Source organism: Macaca nemestrina, chromosome 15 (genome assembly GCF_043159975.1).
Source record: "Macaca nemestrina isolate mMacNem1 chromosome 15, mMacNem.hap1, whole genome shotgun sequence".
Taxonomy (NCBI): Eukaryota; Metazoa; Chordata; class Mammalia; order Primates; family Cercopithecidae; genus Macaca; species Macaca nemestrina.
This window is the reverse complement of record NC_092139.1, coordinates 83,751,085-83,767,922: the sequence shown is the minus strand read 5'-3', so window position 1 is coordinate 83,767,922 and position 16,838 is coordinate 83,751,085. Positions and strand designations below refer to the sequence as shown.

The window sequence follows — 16,838 nt, the reverse complement described above, 5'->3', positions numbered from 1 at the left end:
AATTATTTCAGCCAAACAGAAACCAAAAGCGAGTAGAGGTAGCCATACTTATCAGGTAAAACAGACTTTAAGTCAAACTGTATGAAGAGACAAAGAAGGTCATTTGATAATAAAGGGATCAACTTAGCAATAAGATATAATAATTGTAAATATATATGTACCCAACACTAGAGCATTCAGATAAACAAGGCAAATATTATTAGATCTAAAGGGAAAGATAGACTTCAATGCAGTAACAGTTGGGGCCTTTAACACCCCACTCTTACCATGGGACAGATCATCCAGACAGAAAATCAACAAAGAAATATCGGATTTAAGCTTACAGATAGGACTAAGTTCTGGTGTTCTATAGTGCTGTAGGGTGAGTACAGTTAACAATAATTTATTGTATATTTTTAAATAGAGAGGATGTTGAGTGTTCCCAACACAAACAATGATAAATATTTGAGGTGATAGATATGCTGATTATCCTGATTTTATCATTACATGTTGTATATAGGTATTGAGATATCCCTCTCTACCTTCTAAATATGAACAAGTGTTATGTGTCGATTAAAAATATTTTTAAAGAATGAAGGAAACAAATTTTTTAAATGAAAGGAAAGAAAATAACCTGACTTGGCTGAATGGCCCCAGGTGGTCTCTCATTCTCCAGTAGGCTACTTCAGTCCTGTTCACATGATGGCAGAGGCAAGAGTCCCTGGAGCGGCAACAAAGCAATGCAAATCCTCTTAAGGCCCAGGCTCAAAATTATATATTACTTCTACCCTATTTTACTGGACAATGCAAATTACAGTACCAGTCTGGATTCAAGGAGTAGAAAATAAACTCGAATTCTTGATAAAAGGAATTATAAAGAATTGTGGCCTTTTTTGATAGTCTGCCATAGGGAAGACAGATGGGGATGCTATAACCAAAATGGGTATTCTTAGGTTGAGGTCCTAAATTATAGTGAGGGCATACTGGTTTAGGCTCTGTGGATGACTAAATTAATTTCAAACATATAATGCTGTTTACTGTGAAATGCCAGCTGAAAGGATCACTGTTTAATTTTATGTAATTTACAATACTTATTATATCTCAATAAAAGTATAATTATCGAGGGCCGGCATCAGTTGCTGAGAGGTGGAAGGAGTAGCTCTCTGCAGTGTGTTAGTTCAGTTCCCAACAGGACAGTAGCTCTCTGCGGTGTGTTAGCTCAGTTCCGAATAGGACAGTACCCCTCTGCGGTGTGTTAGCTCAGTTCCCAACAGGACAGCGCCTCTCTGCCGTGGGTTACCTCAGTTCCCAACAGGACAGCGCCTCTCTGCCGTGGGTTACCTCAGTTCCCAACAGGACAGCGCCTCTCTGCCGTGGGTTACCTCAGTTCCCAACAGGACAGCGCCTCTCTGCGGGTGAGTTAGCTCAGTTCCCAACAGGGCAGGGCTGCAAGTTCAGCTGCTTCCCAGAAAATGTCCTGGACCCCCGGCCTGAGTCATCATCCCATGACTGGAGAACGTGGACAGATTATTTTATCAAGAAACTGGTGATAAACGAGGGACTATAGGAATTAAGAACTGGGCTGGAAAAGAAATGTTTAGAGTGATGCAAGATGGCCAATTAGAAGCAACTGCAGTCTGCAGCGCTCACAAAGAGGAATGAAAAGCGGCGAGGGAATTCAGCACCTTCAACTGAGATATCCAGGTTCTCACGTTGGGACTGACTGGATGAACAGGTCGGCCAATGGAGAACGAAGAAAAGCAGGGAGAGGGTGCGATGGCCCAGCCAGGGGCAGCATGGAGCCAAAGGAACCCCCACTCCCAGCCAAGGGAAGCAGCGAGGGATTGTGCAATCCTGCCCAGGAAACTGTTTCTCCCATGGATCTTTGCAAGCCATGGATCAGGAGATCACCTTGTGAGCCCATGCCACCAGGGCCTTGGGTCTGCTACACAGAACTGTATGGAGTCGCGCACATCAGCTGCTCAGGCACACACAGAAACCCAGGAGTTTGACACACTCTAGCACCCGGGATCTTCAGCACAGTGGGAAATCTGTCCATATGTATCTCTGGGAAGGGGGCTGAATCCAGGGAGCCAGGCAGCGTCATTCTACAGGCCCCATTTCCATGGCACTTCACAAGTTAAGACCCACTGGCTTGGAATCCTAGCCTGCCAAAAGCAGCAGGCTGGAATCCACCTCAGATGGGTCTGAGTTCCCGGGGAGGTGGTGAGAGGCAGCCGGCATCACTGTGGTTCATAGACTCAGCCACTCCAGCCTGCCAGCTATGGAGAATACAGTCTGGACAAGGAAGAGTTCCCCACAACACAGCACAGCTGGCTTGCCAGATCGTGACCAGACTGCTTCTTTTTTTTTTTTTTTTTTTTTTTTTTTTGAGACGGAGTCTCGCTCTGTCGCCCAGCCCAGGCTGGAGTGCAGTGGCGCGATCTCGGCTCACTGCAAGCTCCGCCCCCCGGGTTCATGCCATTCTCCTGCCTCAGCCTCCCGAGTAGCTGGGACTACAGGCGCCCACAACCGCGCCCGGCTAATTTTTTTTTTTTTGTATTTTTAGTAGAGACGGGGTTTCACCGTGGTCTCGATCTCCTGACCTTGTGATCCGCCCGCCTCGGCCTCCCAAAGTGCTGGGATTACAGGCGTGAGCCACCGCGCCCGGCCCAGACTGCTTCTTTAAGCAGGACCCCAATTCATTCCTCCTCACTGGGCAGGAATCCCTGTGGGGCTTTAACCACTCCAGCAATGGTTCTATGGACAGAGCTTTGATCTCTCCCTGAAATGGAGCTCCTGGCCGGAGGGGCAGCTGCCGTCTCTGTAGTTTGGCCAACTCAGCCACTCCAACCTGCTGGCTTTGGAGAATACGGGTGGGCTGCAGGAGGAAGTATCCCCCACAATGCGGCACACCTGCTCTACCCCAAAGCAACCAGACTGCTTCTTTGGAGGGGTCCCTGATCCCATGCCTCCTAACTGGGTGAGAACACGCAACAGAGGTCTCCAGCCACCTCCTGCAGGTGTGTGTGGGCTGGCTATAGGTCAGTATCCCCCTGGGTTGGAGCTTCCAAAGGAAGGAGCTGGCTGCCATCTTTGCTGTTTCGCGGCCTTCGCTGGTAATACCTCGTTCTGAGTCTATGAGGAACTTAAATGTACAAGAAAAAAACAACCCCTTTAAAAAGGATCTGAACAGACAAAGGATCAGGCAAAGGATCTGAACAGACACTTCCCCAAAGAGACATGCATGCAGTCAACAAAAATATGAAAAAAAAAAGCTCAACATCACTGATCATTAAAGAAATGCAAACAAAACCACAATGAGATACCATCTCATGCCAGTCAGAATGGCTATATTAAAAAGCCAAAAAACAACAGATGCTGGGAAGGTTGCGGAGAAAAAAGAATGCTTTTACACTGTTGGTGGGTGTGTAAATTAGTTCAACCCATTTGGAAGACAGTGTGGCAATTCCTCAATGACCTAGAGGCAGAAATACCATCTGACCCAGCAATCCCATTATGGAGTATATACCCAAAGGAATATAAACCATTGTCTTATAAAGATACATGCTTGCACACATATGTTCATTGCAGCAGTATTCACAATAGCAAAGACATGGAATCAACCTAAATGCCAGTCAATGATAGATTGAATAAAGAAAATGTGGTACATAGAGTGGGACTTCTGGCTTCTGAGCAGGAACCTTTGTAGCGCCAGTGACGAAAGAGAGAATTAAATATGGGTGATGTTGAGAAAGGTAAGAAGATTTTTGTTCAGAAGTGTGCCTCGTGCCACACTGTGGAAAAAGGAGACAAGCACAAGACTGGGCCTAATCTCCATGGTCTCTTCAGGTGGAAGACAGGTCAGGCCATTGGATTCTCTTACATAGACACTGGTAAGAAGAAAGGCATCACCTGGGGAGAGGATACACTGACAGAGTATTTGGAGAATCCCAGGAAGTACATTCCTGGAACAAAAATGATCTTTGCCAGCATTAAGAAGAAGGCAGAAAGGGCAGACTTGCTAGCTTATCTCAAAAAAGCTACAAGTGAGTAATAATTGGCCACTGCCTTATATTACAAAACAGAAATGTCTCATGACTTTTTTATGTGTACCATAATTTAGTAGATCTCATACACCAGAATTCAGATTGTGAATGACTGTCAGAATATTTTGTTGGGCAGTCCTGATTTAAAACTAAGACTGGCTTGTGGTTAAATGAGTAAGTCTGGTTCTTGAATATTAATAGTGATTCCAATTCAGTAAATGCTATCACTGCTTACCCCTTCTAAAGATATGATTAGACTTTGTTAATAATGTTCAACTTTTCACAAAGATGGTGAGTACCATCTTAAAACTTATTGGAGATTGGTTTTATATTTATATTGCTTTATATTTAGATTTATATGACTGGTTATGTGAATATATTTAAATACTGGGGAAATTTCTTCACTGTCTCAGAACCAAGCAAGATTCACCTGTATTTTGTGTTTATTTGCCTTTTACAGGCAAGGGTTGAGGATAAGGTAGCAATGTCTACTTTGTATTTTTGGCCTTAACTATGCCAATCTAATTAGAATGCCCTGTATTTAAGATGATTCCTTTTACTGATTCAAAGGCATTTTGTGTGGTTTCTGTGTGATTTCAAATAAAGAGTATTTAACACTTAAAAAACAACAACAAAAAGAAAATGTGGTACATAAACACCCATAGAAAACTGTGCAGCCATAAAAAGGAACAAGATTGCATCCTTTGCAGGGACATGAATGGAGCTGGAAGTTGTTATCCTCAGCAAACTAACACAGGAACAGAAAACCAAACACCGCATGTTCTCACTTATATGTGGGAGCTGACAATGAGAACACATGGGCACACGGTGGGGAATAACACACACTGGGGCCTGTCGGGAGGGAGGGGATGGAGGAAGGAGAGCGTCAGGAAGAACAGCTAATGGATGCTGGGCTTAATGCCTAGGGATGGGATGATCTGTGCAGTAAACCACCATGGCACACATTTACCTATGTAAAAAACTTGCACATCCTGTGCACGTACCCCTGAATCTAAAATAAAAGTTGAAGTAAAAAAGATATATAAAATTATCTGTATATACATATGCCTGATGTAAGTATACATTATACATGCATGCATATATAACCACATTTTTATTGAGGTATAACACATATAGTAGGTTTCACTAACCAAGTGTTTATCTTGATGATATTATACGTAAGTATATATACATGTAACTAACACCTCTATCAATATTTTGGTCTATGACTGACCTCCAATTAATTGTTGTAAAGATATAAAGTATCAAGGTTCATGTTTTTCACATAGCTATCAATTCCTCCTGTACCATTTATTGTAAAAAGCATAATTTCCCCCAATGAATTGCAGAGGTGTGTTTATTGCAAATAACGTGCACATATATGTATAGGTCTGTTTCTGGGCTTTTCGTCCTTTCATTATGACTGTACTTAAGTCCAGATCACAGTTTTAATTATTATGGCTTTGTAGTGACTCTTGAAAACTTGTCTATAAGTCCTCCAACTGTATACTTCTTTGTTTAAAAACTATCTTGGCTTTCCTAGATTTTTTGAATTTCCATATAAATTTTAGAATCATCTTGGCAATTTACATACACACACCTCCACTCAACGCCTCCTCCATCCCCCACTCCCCACCCCCCACACACCCTGTTAGTATTTTGACTTGGACATTGACTACATAGCTTAATTTGGAGAGAACTGACATCTAAAAATACTGAGATTTCCAACTCATGAACATAATACATCTCTCTACTGACATCTTCTTTGATTTCTTTTAGCAGTGTTTGTAGTGTACAGGTTTTACACATCTTTTGTTAGTTTTATTTCTACGTAGTTGATAAGTTTTTATGCTATTTTAAAAGATATTTGAAGATCTTCATTTTCTAAATATTTGCTATTGGTATATAGGAACATAACTAATTTTTGCATATTGACTATTGTTTATTTGTTTGTCTTAAGACAGGGCCTTGCTCTGTCACCACAGGTGCCAGCAGTGCAGTGGCACCTGGGCTCAAGCGATTCTCCCACCTCAGTCTCCCACATAGCTGGGACTATAAGCAGGCATCACCACACTTGGCTAATGTTTTTTAGTTAATTTTTGTACAGAAGGAGTCTCTCTGGTCTCATTGACCCAGGCTGGTCTTGAGCTCCTGGATTCAAAGAGTCCTTCCACCTCAGCCTCCCAAAGTGCTGGGATTACAGGTGTGAGCCACCACACCTGGCCTTGTATGTTGACTTTACATCTAGCATCCTTCATAAATTCACACATTCATTTTAATAATGAATGTGTAGATTCCCTGGGATTTTTTAAATGTATATAATCATATAAAGTTACTACTTTCTTCCCACTTTTTATACTATTTTCTTTCTTTATTGAATTATCTAGTACTTTCACTGTAATATTGAATAGAAGTGGTAAGAGGAGGCAGCCTTGCCCTGTTCCTAAACTTGGGTGGAAAGAATTTCATGCTTCACTATTTGAAATGATGTTTGCTATAGGCTTTTGTAGTCATTCCTTACTAGATTAACACAGTCCATTTATTTCTAGTTTGCTAAAAGTTTTGAATCATGAATTGGTATTGAATATATCAGATATTTTTTCTGCATCTATCAAGGTAATCAAAATGTTTTTCTGTTATTCCATTAATGAGATTTTCAAATGTTAAAGTAACCTTTTTTATTTTTGGAATAAATTCCTTTTGGTCTTAACGTATTATCTTTTTTATATAACACTAGATTCTGTTTGCTAATATTTTATGTAGAACTTTTCATCTGTGTTCATGAGTGACATGTAGTTTTCTTTCCTTGAAATGTCTTTGTCAGCTGGCCTACAATTACCTTAGCTTAAGTGCCTTGGGTAACTCCTATCTGCTCAACTCATCTTCATCCTCCATCCGGATGAATATGATGGATATGTTTCATGGTAATGGCAAAAGAAAAGAGCTAGAGTGGAATCTTGCCAGTGCTTTTGCAGGCCTCTCCTTTGTGGCATCCCAGTGGCCAAATCAACTCACATAATGGAACACAAAATTAGAGTGAAAGGGTACTACGAGGTGAAATACGAGGGCTTGGATTCAGGAAAAGGTGAAGAATTGAGACCACTGATGGAATGATTCTACCTTATTCTCAGGCAGGGAAGCGTTTTTATACATGCAGATAGTTCACAAGAAATAACTAATATATAGTCAGAGAGTCAAGACTTCAGCAATTGTATAAAAGTACATTTGTAAATACCTAAAAACCTTGAAGAGAAGGGTCTGAACCACATCTCACCCAGGTTATGCTATTCTCGGCTAAGACATGACTCTACCACTCCCTTGGCCAATTTTGAAAATTGTTTCAAACTATTTATTGGAGGTGGAATTACTTTTTGTCGCTCCTAATGGGCACAGTCATGGAGTAACGTGACTAGGGCCCACTGGATGGGTCATGGCACTTGAGGGCAGCCATCCCAAAATTTTCAAATTCCATCTTTATGGGTAAAACATCTCTTGATTGCTAATATTGTTTTTTAAAGCAGGTTAAGCTAATAACTGTGAGTTAATTATAGCATGTCTAAATTGAGCCAATTTTCTTTTAGTAGATTTGGTGGTGACTAATACAAATTTGGCAACACTTAATATTAGCTGGGGTGTTTTTAAAAAGCCAAAAACTTTTAGCATGTAAATCAAAACAAAGACATGACTATTTCCTTCTGGGGTGATCTCTAGACTCTTGGTTTCTATCAGTTATTAAACTGTTATCTCCTTGGGGCATTGACAAAGTACTAATAAGTCATTGATTCCTTTACCACTTTTAATCAGAGTATCCAAAAAGGAGGTAATCACGTGTTTTTAATAAATTCCACAAATCATAAACCACCCAAAAAGCAAATCTACCATCCATATTAATATTTAGTCTTTCAACTGCCAGAGTGCAGCCCCAAATCTAAGCTACTAGTTCAGCTACTGGGCAGGCTGGGAATCAGGCCATGGAGCACTTCAGTGATTGCATGTTCAATGATAACAGCATATCCTGCACTGGGAGTGTCTCTGTCATATTTGAGAACCATCTACAAAGTGTATTAAATCAATTTTGGCTAAAAGGGAGAAGATTCAAATCCAGGCATACTTAACTCCTGAGAGGATGCTAAACAGTCATGTGATTCCCCTTTATTCTTAAAAGGGAATAAAGTTGCAGGGTTACATTTTGAACAGCAGCGAATATGCAAAGCAGACATTACAGTTTCATAAGTGGTAAATTGACTAGTGGGGAAATGTCAGATGCTGCCTTGAAGTAGCAGAAACTTTAGAGGTGCAGGACCCATAGAGTTAGTGGAGAGACAAGCACTATGGTGGAAGCATCAACACGTTTGGCCACTGCTACCACCTCATGCAAGTACAGAAGTATACCTTTGCCTCCAAATCAAGGAATGTACTAAGATAGGCAGAGAGAAGAGTTTGGTAGATTTAGGAAAACCCGGAGGTGGAGTTTGTTGCAAGAAGGCTTGGGATTACAGGTGTGAGCCACCACACCTGGCCTTGTGGAGTAGATAGCATTTTCTACTTTTGCATCACAAGGAAGAGTTTCAGAAATTATAAACTTAGTGAGCCCATGCAAAGGCTGAGCTATTGAGAAAAATCAGATATGCAATTACCTACATTCCTACAATCTTCTTAACCATCTTTTAATTTCTGTTCTTGGTAGAATTGAATCGCTTTGTTCTGGCTGAAAACAGAAACTGTCCATCTGGTGACAGATTGTGACCAGAAAAATGTAGATTCTTAGCACAGTTGAAATTTTTTCTAGATTCTTTATGTCCTTTTTCACCTAATTTGGATAAGAGGTATTTAGAGTCTTCAGTAAACTACTTAGATCAGAAAACACAGCAGTAAATCATCTAAATATTGAGTTGATATATATATATATGATTATAAAAATTATATATTATATGATTACAAAAATTATATATATGTAATTTTTTAGACATTGAGAGAACTAGGAAGTGGATTCGGAAAAATCCCTAAAGCTTAACCATCCAGGTATATTTGTTTTCCCATGAAAAAGCAAATATTGACTGTTTTTCTATATATGTATACTAAGGAAGGCTACACACAAATTACCACTGTGAGATACTTGTTGAGAGAATGAAGGACAGGGGCTGGCGTGGTGGCTCACACCTGTAATCCCAGCACTTTGGGAGGCTGAGGAGGGTGGATCACTTGAGGTTAGGAGTTAAAAACTAGCCTGGCTAACATGGTGAAACCCCGTCTCTACTAAAAATACAAAAAATTAGCCAGATGTGGTGGCAGGCGCCTGTAATCCCAGCTACTCAGGAGGCTGAGGCAGGAGAATTGCTTGAACCTGGGAGGCAGAGGTTGCAGTGAGCTGATATCGCACCATTACACTCCAGCCTGGGCAACAAGAGTGAAACTCCATCTCAAAATAAAATAAAATAAAATAAAATAAAGTGAAACGAAGGACAGGACTGTATTCTAATGGTTGCATGATATTTCATTAGTTCTGTGATTAACCTCTAATGTTGGACATTTAAGTGTCACTATAATCAATAATACAGTAACAGACATCTTTGCACATAAGGCTTTTTCCATATAGATTGCTAGGAGTGACATTACGTAACTAAGAGTATGAATATTTTTAGGGTTCTTAATATATATTGCCAAATCCAAGAGCAATTGTATTCTTGTATCAACAATAAATCAAAGTTTTAAATTTCATGCCTTATTTTGCCAACATTGGATTTCTCATTAAAAGGGAAAGGGTTAATTTCATGGGTGCAAATGGCATGTCATTGTTTTGACTTCTTTATTGGTGACACTGAATATTTATGTAGGTTGTTAATCAGTTAGATTTTCTCTTTTATGGATTGTTTATGTCCTTGGTGCAGTTATCTATAAGGTGAGTGAGTAATATTTAAGTTGTTGTTAATGAATTATTAATTTATAATACTAGGCATAGTCCTCATTCAGTCCATTTTTCTGAAAAATCGCTTCCCCTGTTATTCATTATAGCATTTTTAAGCTGAAATTTCAGATTTTTATGAAGTCAAACCTAAGCCTATTGATCTTCCATTGATTCAACACTTTCAGTTCTTCCTCATCCAAAGAATTGCTTAAAATTTGCTTAAATATCTCATAGACATTTGTGGTTTTTATATGTGATTTCTAAACCCATATGAATTTTATGTAAGAAATTCCATGAATTCTGAAGTATATGAAACTGTTTATCCTTGCCTCCCCCACTATGTAGATTCAGAGTGTTCATCTTTTTGACTTATTATTTCTTCCTAACAGAGATAGCCAGTTGAATAAATGGATGATTTTGATACCTTAATTTTATTTTTCTCAATATTAAGCCAGTAAACATTGCTCTGAGGTAACATACTAATCAGTTTTAAGATTTTGTGTCATTTTTGTTGTTGCACAGAGATATATACTTATGTGTGTATATGTTTCAGAAAGGTACATTTACTGAAAGTTGGATTCATATAGTGGTATTAACTGTATTTTAAATAATAACTACTATTTGTTTTTCATTTTAAAGGTTACACATATATATACATATATATACACACACACACACTCATAGGTACACATATATCTTCATTTTAAAAAATAAGAGAACAGATGAGCCAAAACAGTCTCCATATTGTTACCAGTTATTTAAAATTTGATATGTTTATATTTTTCTATCATGCATACACACAATAACACTATATGCTTTTTGCATTTATTTGTTTACATAGTGCTTAGGTAGACTGTAATATGAAGATCACTCTCTAAAGATGTATCTATCCATAATTAAATTTAAATAAGAACTCCAATATGAATTAGATTTAAACAAGAACCACATTAACTGTGAATTAATGATTTAGAACAAATTACTTAAAGTTAGTTAACCAGCTAATTTCCTTATCTGATAGCTTAAACAGTGTGTATTTACAAGAGATTCATCTGAGTAGCCAAACACACTTTGTGGACTATTTGAAAAATCACAGTGGATTAGAACTTGAAATTTGCATACCTTGTATTCTCTAAATCTCCCCTAGAAGATGCTAGTGAGAGACAAATTAATGAAAGCAATAACCATTTTAGGTTCCCCCTAGGAAATAGCTTATGTTGGTGCCATGTAAATATGTAAGATATGTGTTTGTCTTTTTTAGGAAGTCGTGCGGTTTCTAGATAAGAAACATCCAAACCACTATCGAGTCTACAATCTATGCAGTATGTACATTACTCTATATTTTGCTACTGTAGATAGAAAAGTTTACTGTATGTAAGAAGATGATTATGCTTTTTACCTTGCATTTAATCGTAAGTATTTGGTGGTGGCAAGGAATGAATTTAAAAATCCCCATCTTGGACTGGCCCCATTTAGTAGAAGGAGTTAGCCCAGCAGCACAAAGTTCCTGTGAAGGAGGAGGCTTTTGGCAGGACCAGTGAGGCTGGAGTGGAAGCAAACCATTTTCGGGAAGCTCTGTTCTAGCGATATTAGGTTTAGGAAAATCTTTCTGTTTTTCCTGCCAGATTGTGTTATGAGGACATAGACAATTTAACAAACGAGTCCTCTGCCCCACCAGCAGTGGGCTGTGATGAGAGCAGAGCCCTAGATGGGAAAAAAGCAAAAAACTCTGTGGAAAATAGGTTGTAACCCAGATTAATATTCTGTCTCTCTTGATTTTTTCCTCTACCTGTATACTCAATAGACATTTTCAGGGGGCAATAATTTTGGTCAGCTACATTTGCCTCTTGTGTGGTTTCTAACTACCCTGCAATAATATAATGAATGATCTGCTAGAAAGTTAAAAATTATACCTATTAAACAAAAATAAGTTGAGTTTAGGTTACATGAGATGGATAAACCACTACCATCCTTACGTTTTTGAGACCCCTGCGTTTATTTTAGAGTGGCAGGAGCAACTTGGAAAGCTCTTTTTGAAGATAGATAAGGAATTCCAATAAGATATGTTAATTTATTCATAACTTCATTGTTTATCATATTATTCCCTATAGAGATATGACATACATATTATTTATTTTAGGTGAAAGAGCTTATGATCCTAAACACTTGCATAATAGGGTCAGTAGAATCATGATTGATGATCATAATGTCCCCACTCTACAGTAAGTTTTATGCTAAGTTTACTATCAGAAGAGGGCTAATTATATTGGGCTTGATTTTTTGAAAATATTTTAACTAAAAATCTTAAACTTGAAATCAGTGAGATGGTGGTTTTCACCAAGGAATTAAATGAGTGGATGGCTCAAGATCTTGAAAACATCGTAGCGATTAGCTGTAAAGGAGGCGAGGTAATAACATTTTCCTTTTTATTTCTCCCTTTCTAAAGACATGTAAATATAGATAAAGTACAAGAACAAGATACATATTGCTATTAATACATATTAACAATTGTTAGCATTTAAAAATATTAGCCCCAAGACTGAAAGAAGGGAAGGAGAAAGGAAAGAGGAGAGGAGGAAGGGTAGGAGACAGGGAGAGGATAAGGAAGGAAAGAAAGCAGGAAAAAAGAACTATGGAAGGTTGAGCATATTTTCCCTCGTTTTCCTAGTATTTGGATTTCTTTATTTTTGCTTTGCCAGTTTATATCTCTCAAAATAGAAACAGTCTTTAATTTTAGAATGTCAGAGTACTTTTGTTTTATTTAAGGCTGATCTTTTTAAATTTTTAAATTAACATAAAAATCGATATATTTATGATGTACAATATGATGTTTTGATGTATATAAGCATTGTGAAATGGCTAAATCAAGCTAATTAACATATTCATTGCTCCACATATTTTTGTGGTGAGAACTTTAAAAATCTACTCTCTCAGCAATTTTCAAGTATACATTATCATTAACTATGGTCACTATGTTGTACAATAAATTTCCTGAACTTATTCTTCCTGTCTAATTGAAATTTTGCATCCTTTAATCAACATCTCAGGCTGGGCACAGTGGCTCACACCTGTAATCCCAGCACTTTGGGAGGCTGAGGCAGGTGGATCACATGGTGAGGCCCTATCTCTACTAAAAATACAAAACATTAGCCGGGTGCGGTGGCATACACCTGTAATCCCAGCTACTCCGGAGGCTGAGGCAGAAGAATCGCTTGAACCCGGAAGGCAGAGGTTGCAGTGAGACAAGATTGCACCATTGCACTCCAGCCTGGGCAACAAGAAGAAAACTCCATCTAAAAAAATAATAATAATAAAGTAAAAACCAACATCTCCACAATCCCCCCACTTTTGTCCCCCCAGTCCCTGGTAACCCTGGTAACCACTCTACTCTCTGCTTCTATGAATTTGACATTTTTAGATTCCATGAATAAGTGAGACATGCAATATTTGTCTTTCTATGCCTGGTTTATTCCACCTAGCACAATGTTCTCCAGATTCATCCATATTATCTCAAGTGACAGGATATCCTCTAAGGCTGAAGAGTATGCCTTTATTTATACATACCACATGTCCTTTATCCATTCATCCATTGATGACATTTACATGGACTCCATAGCTTGGGTATTAGGAATAATGCTGCAGTGAACATGGGAGTGCAGATTTCATTTCCTTTGGATATATACCCAGAAGTGGAATCTCCAAATCATATGGTAGTTCTATTTTTATTTTTTTGAGGAATCAGTGCTGTTTTCCACAATAACTACTAATTTACATTCACACCAACAGTGTACAAGGGGGATCCCTTTTCTCTGCATCCTCACCAACTCTTCTTTTGTCTTTGTGTTAATGACCATCCTAACAGGTGTGAGGATATCTCTATGGTTTTAATTTGCTTTTCCCTGATGATTAATGATGTTTAGCATTTTCTCATATACCTCTCAGCCATTTGTGTGTCTTCTTTTGGGAAATACCTTGTCAGGTTCTTTGCCCATTTTCTAGAGAAGTAACTTGTTCTCTTGCTATTGTGTTGTCTGAGTTCCTTTTTTAAAAAAATCTATTAACCTATTATCAAATGTATGCTTTGTAGATATTTTCTCCCGTTCTGTAGGTTGTCTCTTTACTCTATAAATGTTTCCTTTGCTGTGCAAAAGCATTTTAGTTTGATACAGTATCATTTGTCTACTTTTTCTTTTGTTGCTTATGTTTTTCAGTCATATCCAAAAATATCTTGTCCCAGACCAATGTCAAGAAGATTTTCACCTATGTTTTCTTCTAGTAGTTTTCCAGTTTCAGGTTTCACAGTTAAGCATTTACTTTGAGTTGATTTTTGTATATGGGTGAGAAAGGTTGCAATTTCATTCTTCCACAAGTAGATATTCAGTTTCCCCCGTATTGTTTATTGAAGAGACTGTCCTTTCCCCATCTTGGATTCTTGGCACCTTTGTCGAACATCAGCTGACTATAAATGCATGGATTTATTCTGGGGCTTTCTATTTTGTTCCATTGGTCTACATGTCTGTTTTTGTTCCAGTAATATTTAAGGTTGTTCTTAAACTTTGTGAAAACCTTTTAGATTAAGGGAACCAACAGAGATGCTATTTCAAAAATTATACTGGAAATTTTATAGTGTAATGATACAAAGAAGTTGACATTGGTGGGGTTAAAATGGGGATAAAGAGGCCAATTTTGTAAATTCAACCAATTTAAGTTTAGTTAGATTTTCTCTCTTCAGGTTTAGGCTTTAACTAATCATCTAAGCATATTTCACAATTTTTGACAAACATAAATAATTACATTTTTAGTGGGCTCTAAATCAATTTTTATATCAAATTCCAGGAAAACATAACACTGTAAACTGACTTACATAATTCAGTAAAATCAAGTTTTAGTCTTATTGACTAGTTTCAAGCCCATTAGTTAATATACAGGTTCTGTGTTTAGCTGTATATTAGTTGATATACAGGTTCTGTGTTTAGCTCTACAGGTTGGAATATTGTGTATAAACTGGCAATTTACAATACCATAGTTAAATTAAGAATATAGAGGTTGAATCATTTGAAATTGCCAGTTTTAAACCATCTTTTGCTTTAAAAATGGCCATTTCACATTGCCCAACCTAAAATGTTATCATTCAAGAAGTTAGCATCAGTTTTCTATTAACTAATGCTAATTCCTTGCTTGAAGGAAAGCATTCGTTTCAAATTTGACTTTTTTCTTTTTTGCTGAGAGGGGGTTTACATTATTCTGTGTTCACATAATATTTTGTTGATTTTGTTAAAGGTTATTTAGAGGATTAACATTCAGCTGGTATGTACCAGAGCAGCCTCTTTTTTAAGTGTTCATTCATATTAGTCTTGCTGTCTTCTGTGGTTGCTGCCTGCAGGTTACCAATAGTATCATGATAGTAAAAATATTTTATATTGATTTATAGGAGTTCGTCAAGAATCTGAATGCCAATTTTTCTTAGTATTGCAATTACATTCTCCCAACATGTTGCCTTTTAAATTTGATTGTGATTTATTTTGTTGTACAAAAGTTTGTAAATTTTTGTTTTGAGACATGATCTCACTCTGTCAGGCTGGAGTGCAGTGGCACGATCGGCTCATTGCAGCCTGAAACTCCTGGGGCTCAAGCGATCCTCCCATCTCAGCCCCTCTGAGTAGGTGGGACTACAGGCGAGCATCATCATGCCTGGCTAATTTTTGTATTTTTGGTAGAGACAGGGTCTCACTATGTTGCCCACACTGGTCTCGAACTCCTGGACTCAAGTGATCCACCCACCTCAGCTTCCCAAAGTGCTGGGATTACAGGCATGAGCCATCGTGCCTGGAGAGGAGTTTGTAATTTTGAAGGTAGTAAAATTTGTTCATCTATGTGTGTGTATGTATTTCATGCTTTTCTGTCATGTTTAAGAAATTCACCCCTATACTAATGTAGTGAAGATATTCCACATTTCTTCAAAAATATTCAAGTTCTATTTTTAATATTTGGGTCTTTAATCTAATTGGAAGTTGGGAGAGGTATTTTTTTCATATAGATAGCCAATTGTCCCAACACCATCAATTGCATGCTATTTTGTTCTCCATTAATTTGTAATCCCTCTCAGTAATATACTAAATTTCTATAAATATTCAAAACTGTTTCTAACTTCTCTCTACCACACTTTTGTAATATTTGTAGCTTTATAATGTAGTTTGATAAAGGCAGAATAGTCTTGCTCTCCTTGGAACTTTATTATTATGTTCAGTTTTAAAGTCATTTTGTGAAATGCCATAATAAAACGCTTTTAGGATTTTTGTTGGAACTACATTGAAATTATTGATTAACTTGAGAGAACTGACAACTTTGCAATATTGAGTTGTACATATGAATTATCTTGTTCCTTTTTAAATAATGTTTTATACTTTTTTCATCATGTCTTTGCATATCTTTTCAAAAATTCGTTCCTACACAAATTGTAACTGAAAATGGCATCTTTTTTTCTGTTACATTAGGTTGTTTCCAATTTTTACTGTGATAAATAATACGGCTTTTTTTGTTTGTTTTTATCACCCAGGCTGTTTGTATCAGCCTGGGTTTGTTTTTTCACCCAGGCTGGAGTGCAGTGGCATGATTTCAGTTCATTGCAACCTCTGCCTCCTGGGTTCAAGCAACTCTGGTGCCTGAGCCTTCCAAGTAGCTGGGATTACAGGCATCCACCACCACACCCAGCTGTATTTTTAGTAGAGATGGGGTTTTGCCATGTTGTCCAGGCTGGCCTTAAACTCCTGACCTCAAGTGATGCGCCTTCCTCTCCCTCCCAAAGTGTTGGGATTATAGGCATGAGCCACCGCGCCTAGCCCAATAATACTGGTTTTAAAAATACACGCTTCTTGTTGCACATGTGGCCACATTTTTGTTGAGTATAT

General features: G+C 38.0%; 2 protein-coding genes across 2 annotated transcripts in view; both read left to right on the top strand.

Moving 5' to 3' along the window:
• Positions 1–16,838, top strand: part of LOC105465821 (phosphatidylinositol 3,4,5-trisphosphate 3-phosphatase TPTE2-like) — a 384,743-nt gene that overhangs the window by 16,226 nt on the left and 351,679 nt on the right. The window contains 3 exon segments of the mRNA XM_071079934.1: positions 11,192–11,252; positions 12,071–12,152; positions 12,251–12,338. Coding sequence (XP_070936035.1) covers positions 11,192–11,252; positions 12,071–12,152; positions 12,251–12,338 — 231 coding nt within the window.
• Positions 3,713–4,036, top strand: LOC112426480 (cytochrome c-like). Its single transcript, XM_071080956.1, has one exon. The coding sequence runs from the start codon at positions 3,719–3,721 to the stop codon at positions 4,034–4,036; it is 318 nt and encodes a 105-aa protein (XP_070937057.1). The 5' UTR covers positions 3,713–3,718.

Bases quoted from the DNA above. Each gene is read 5' to 3' on its own strand.
- LOC112426480 (XM_071080956.1), top strand. From the start codon at position 3,719: ATGGGTGATGTTGAGAAAGGTAAGAAGATTTTTGTTCAGAAGTGTGCC.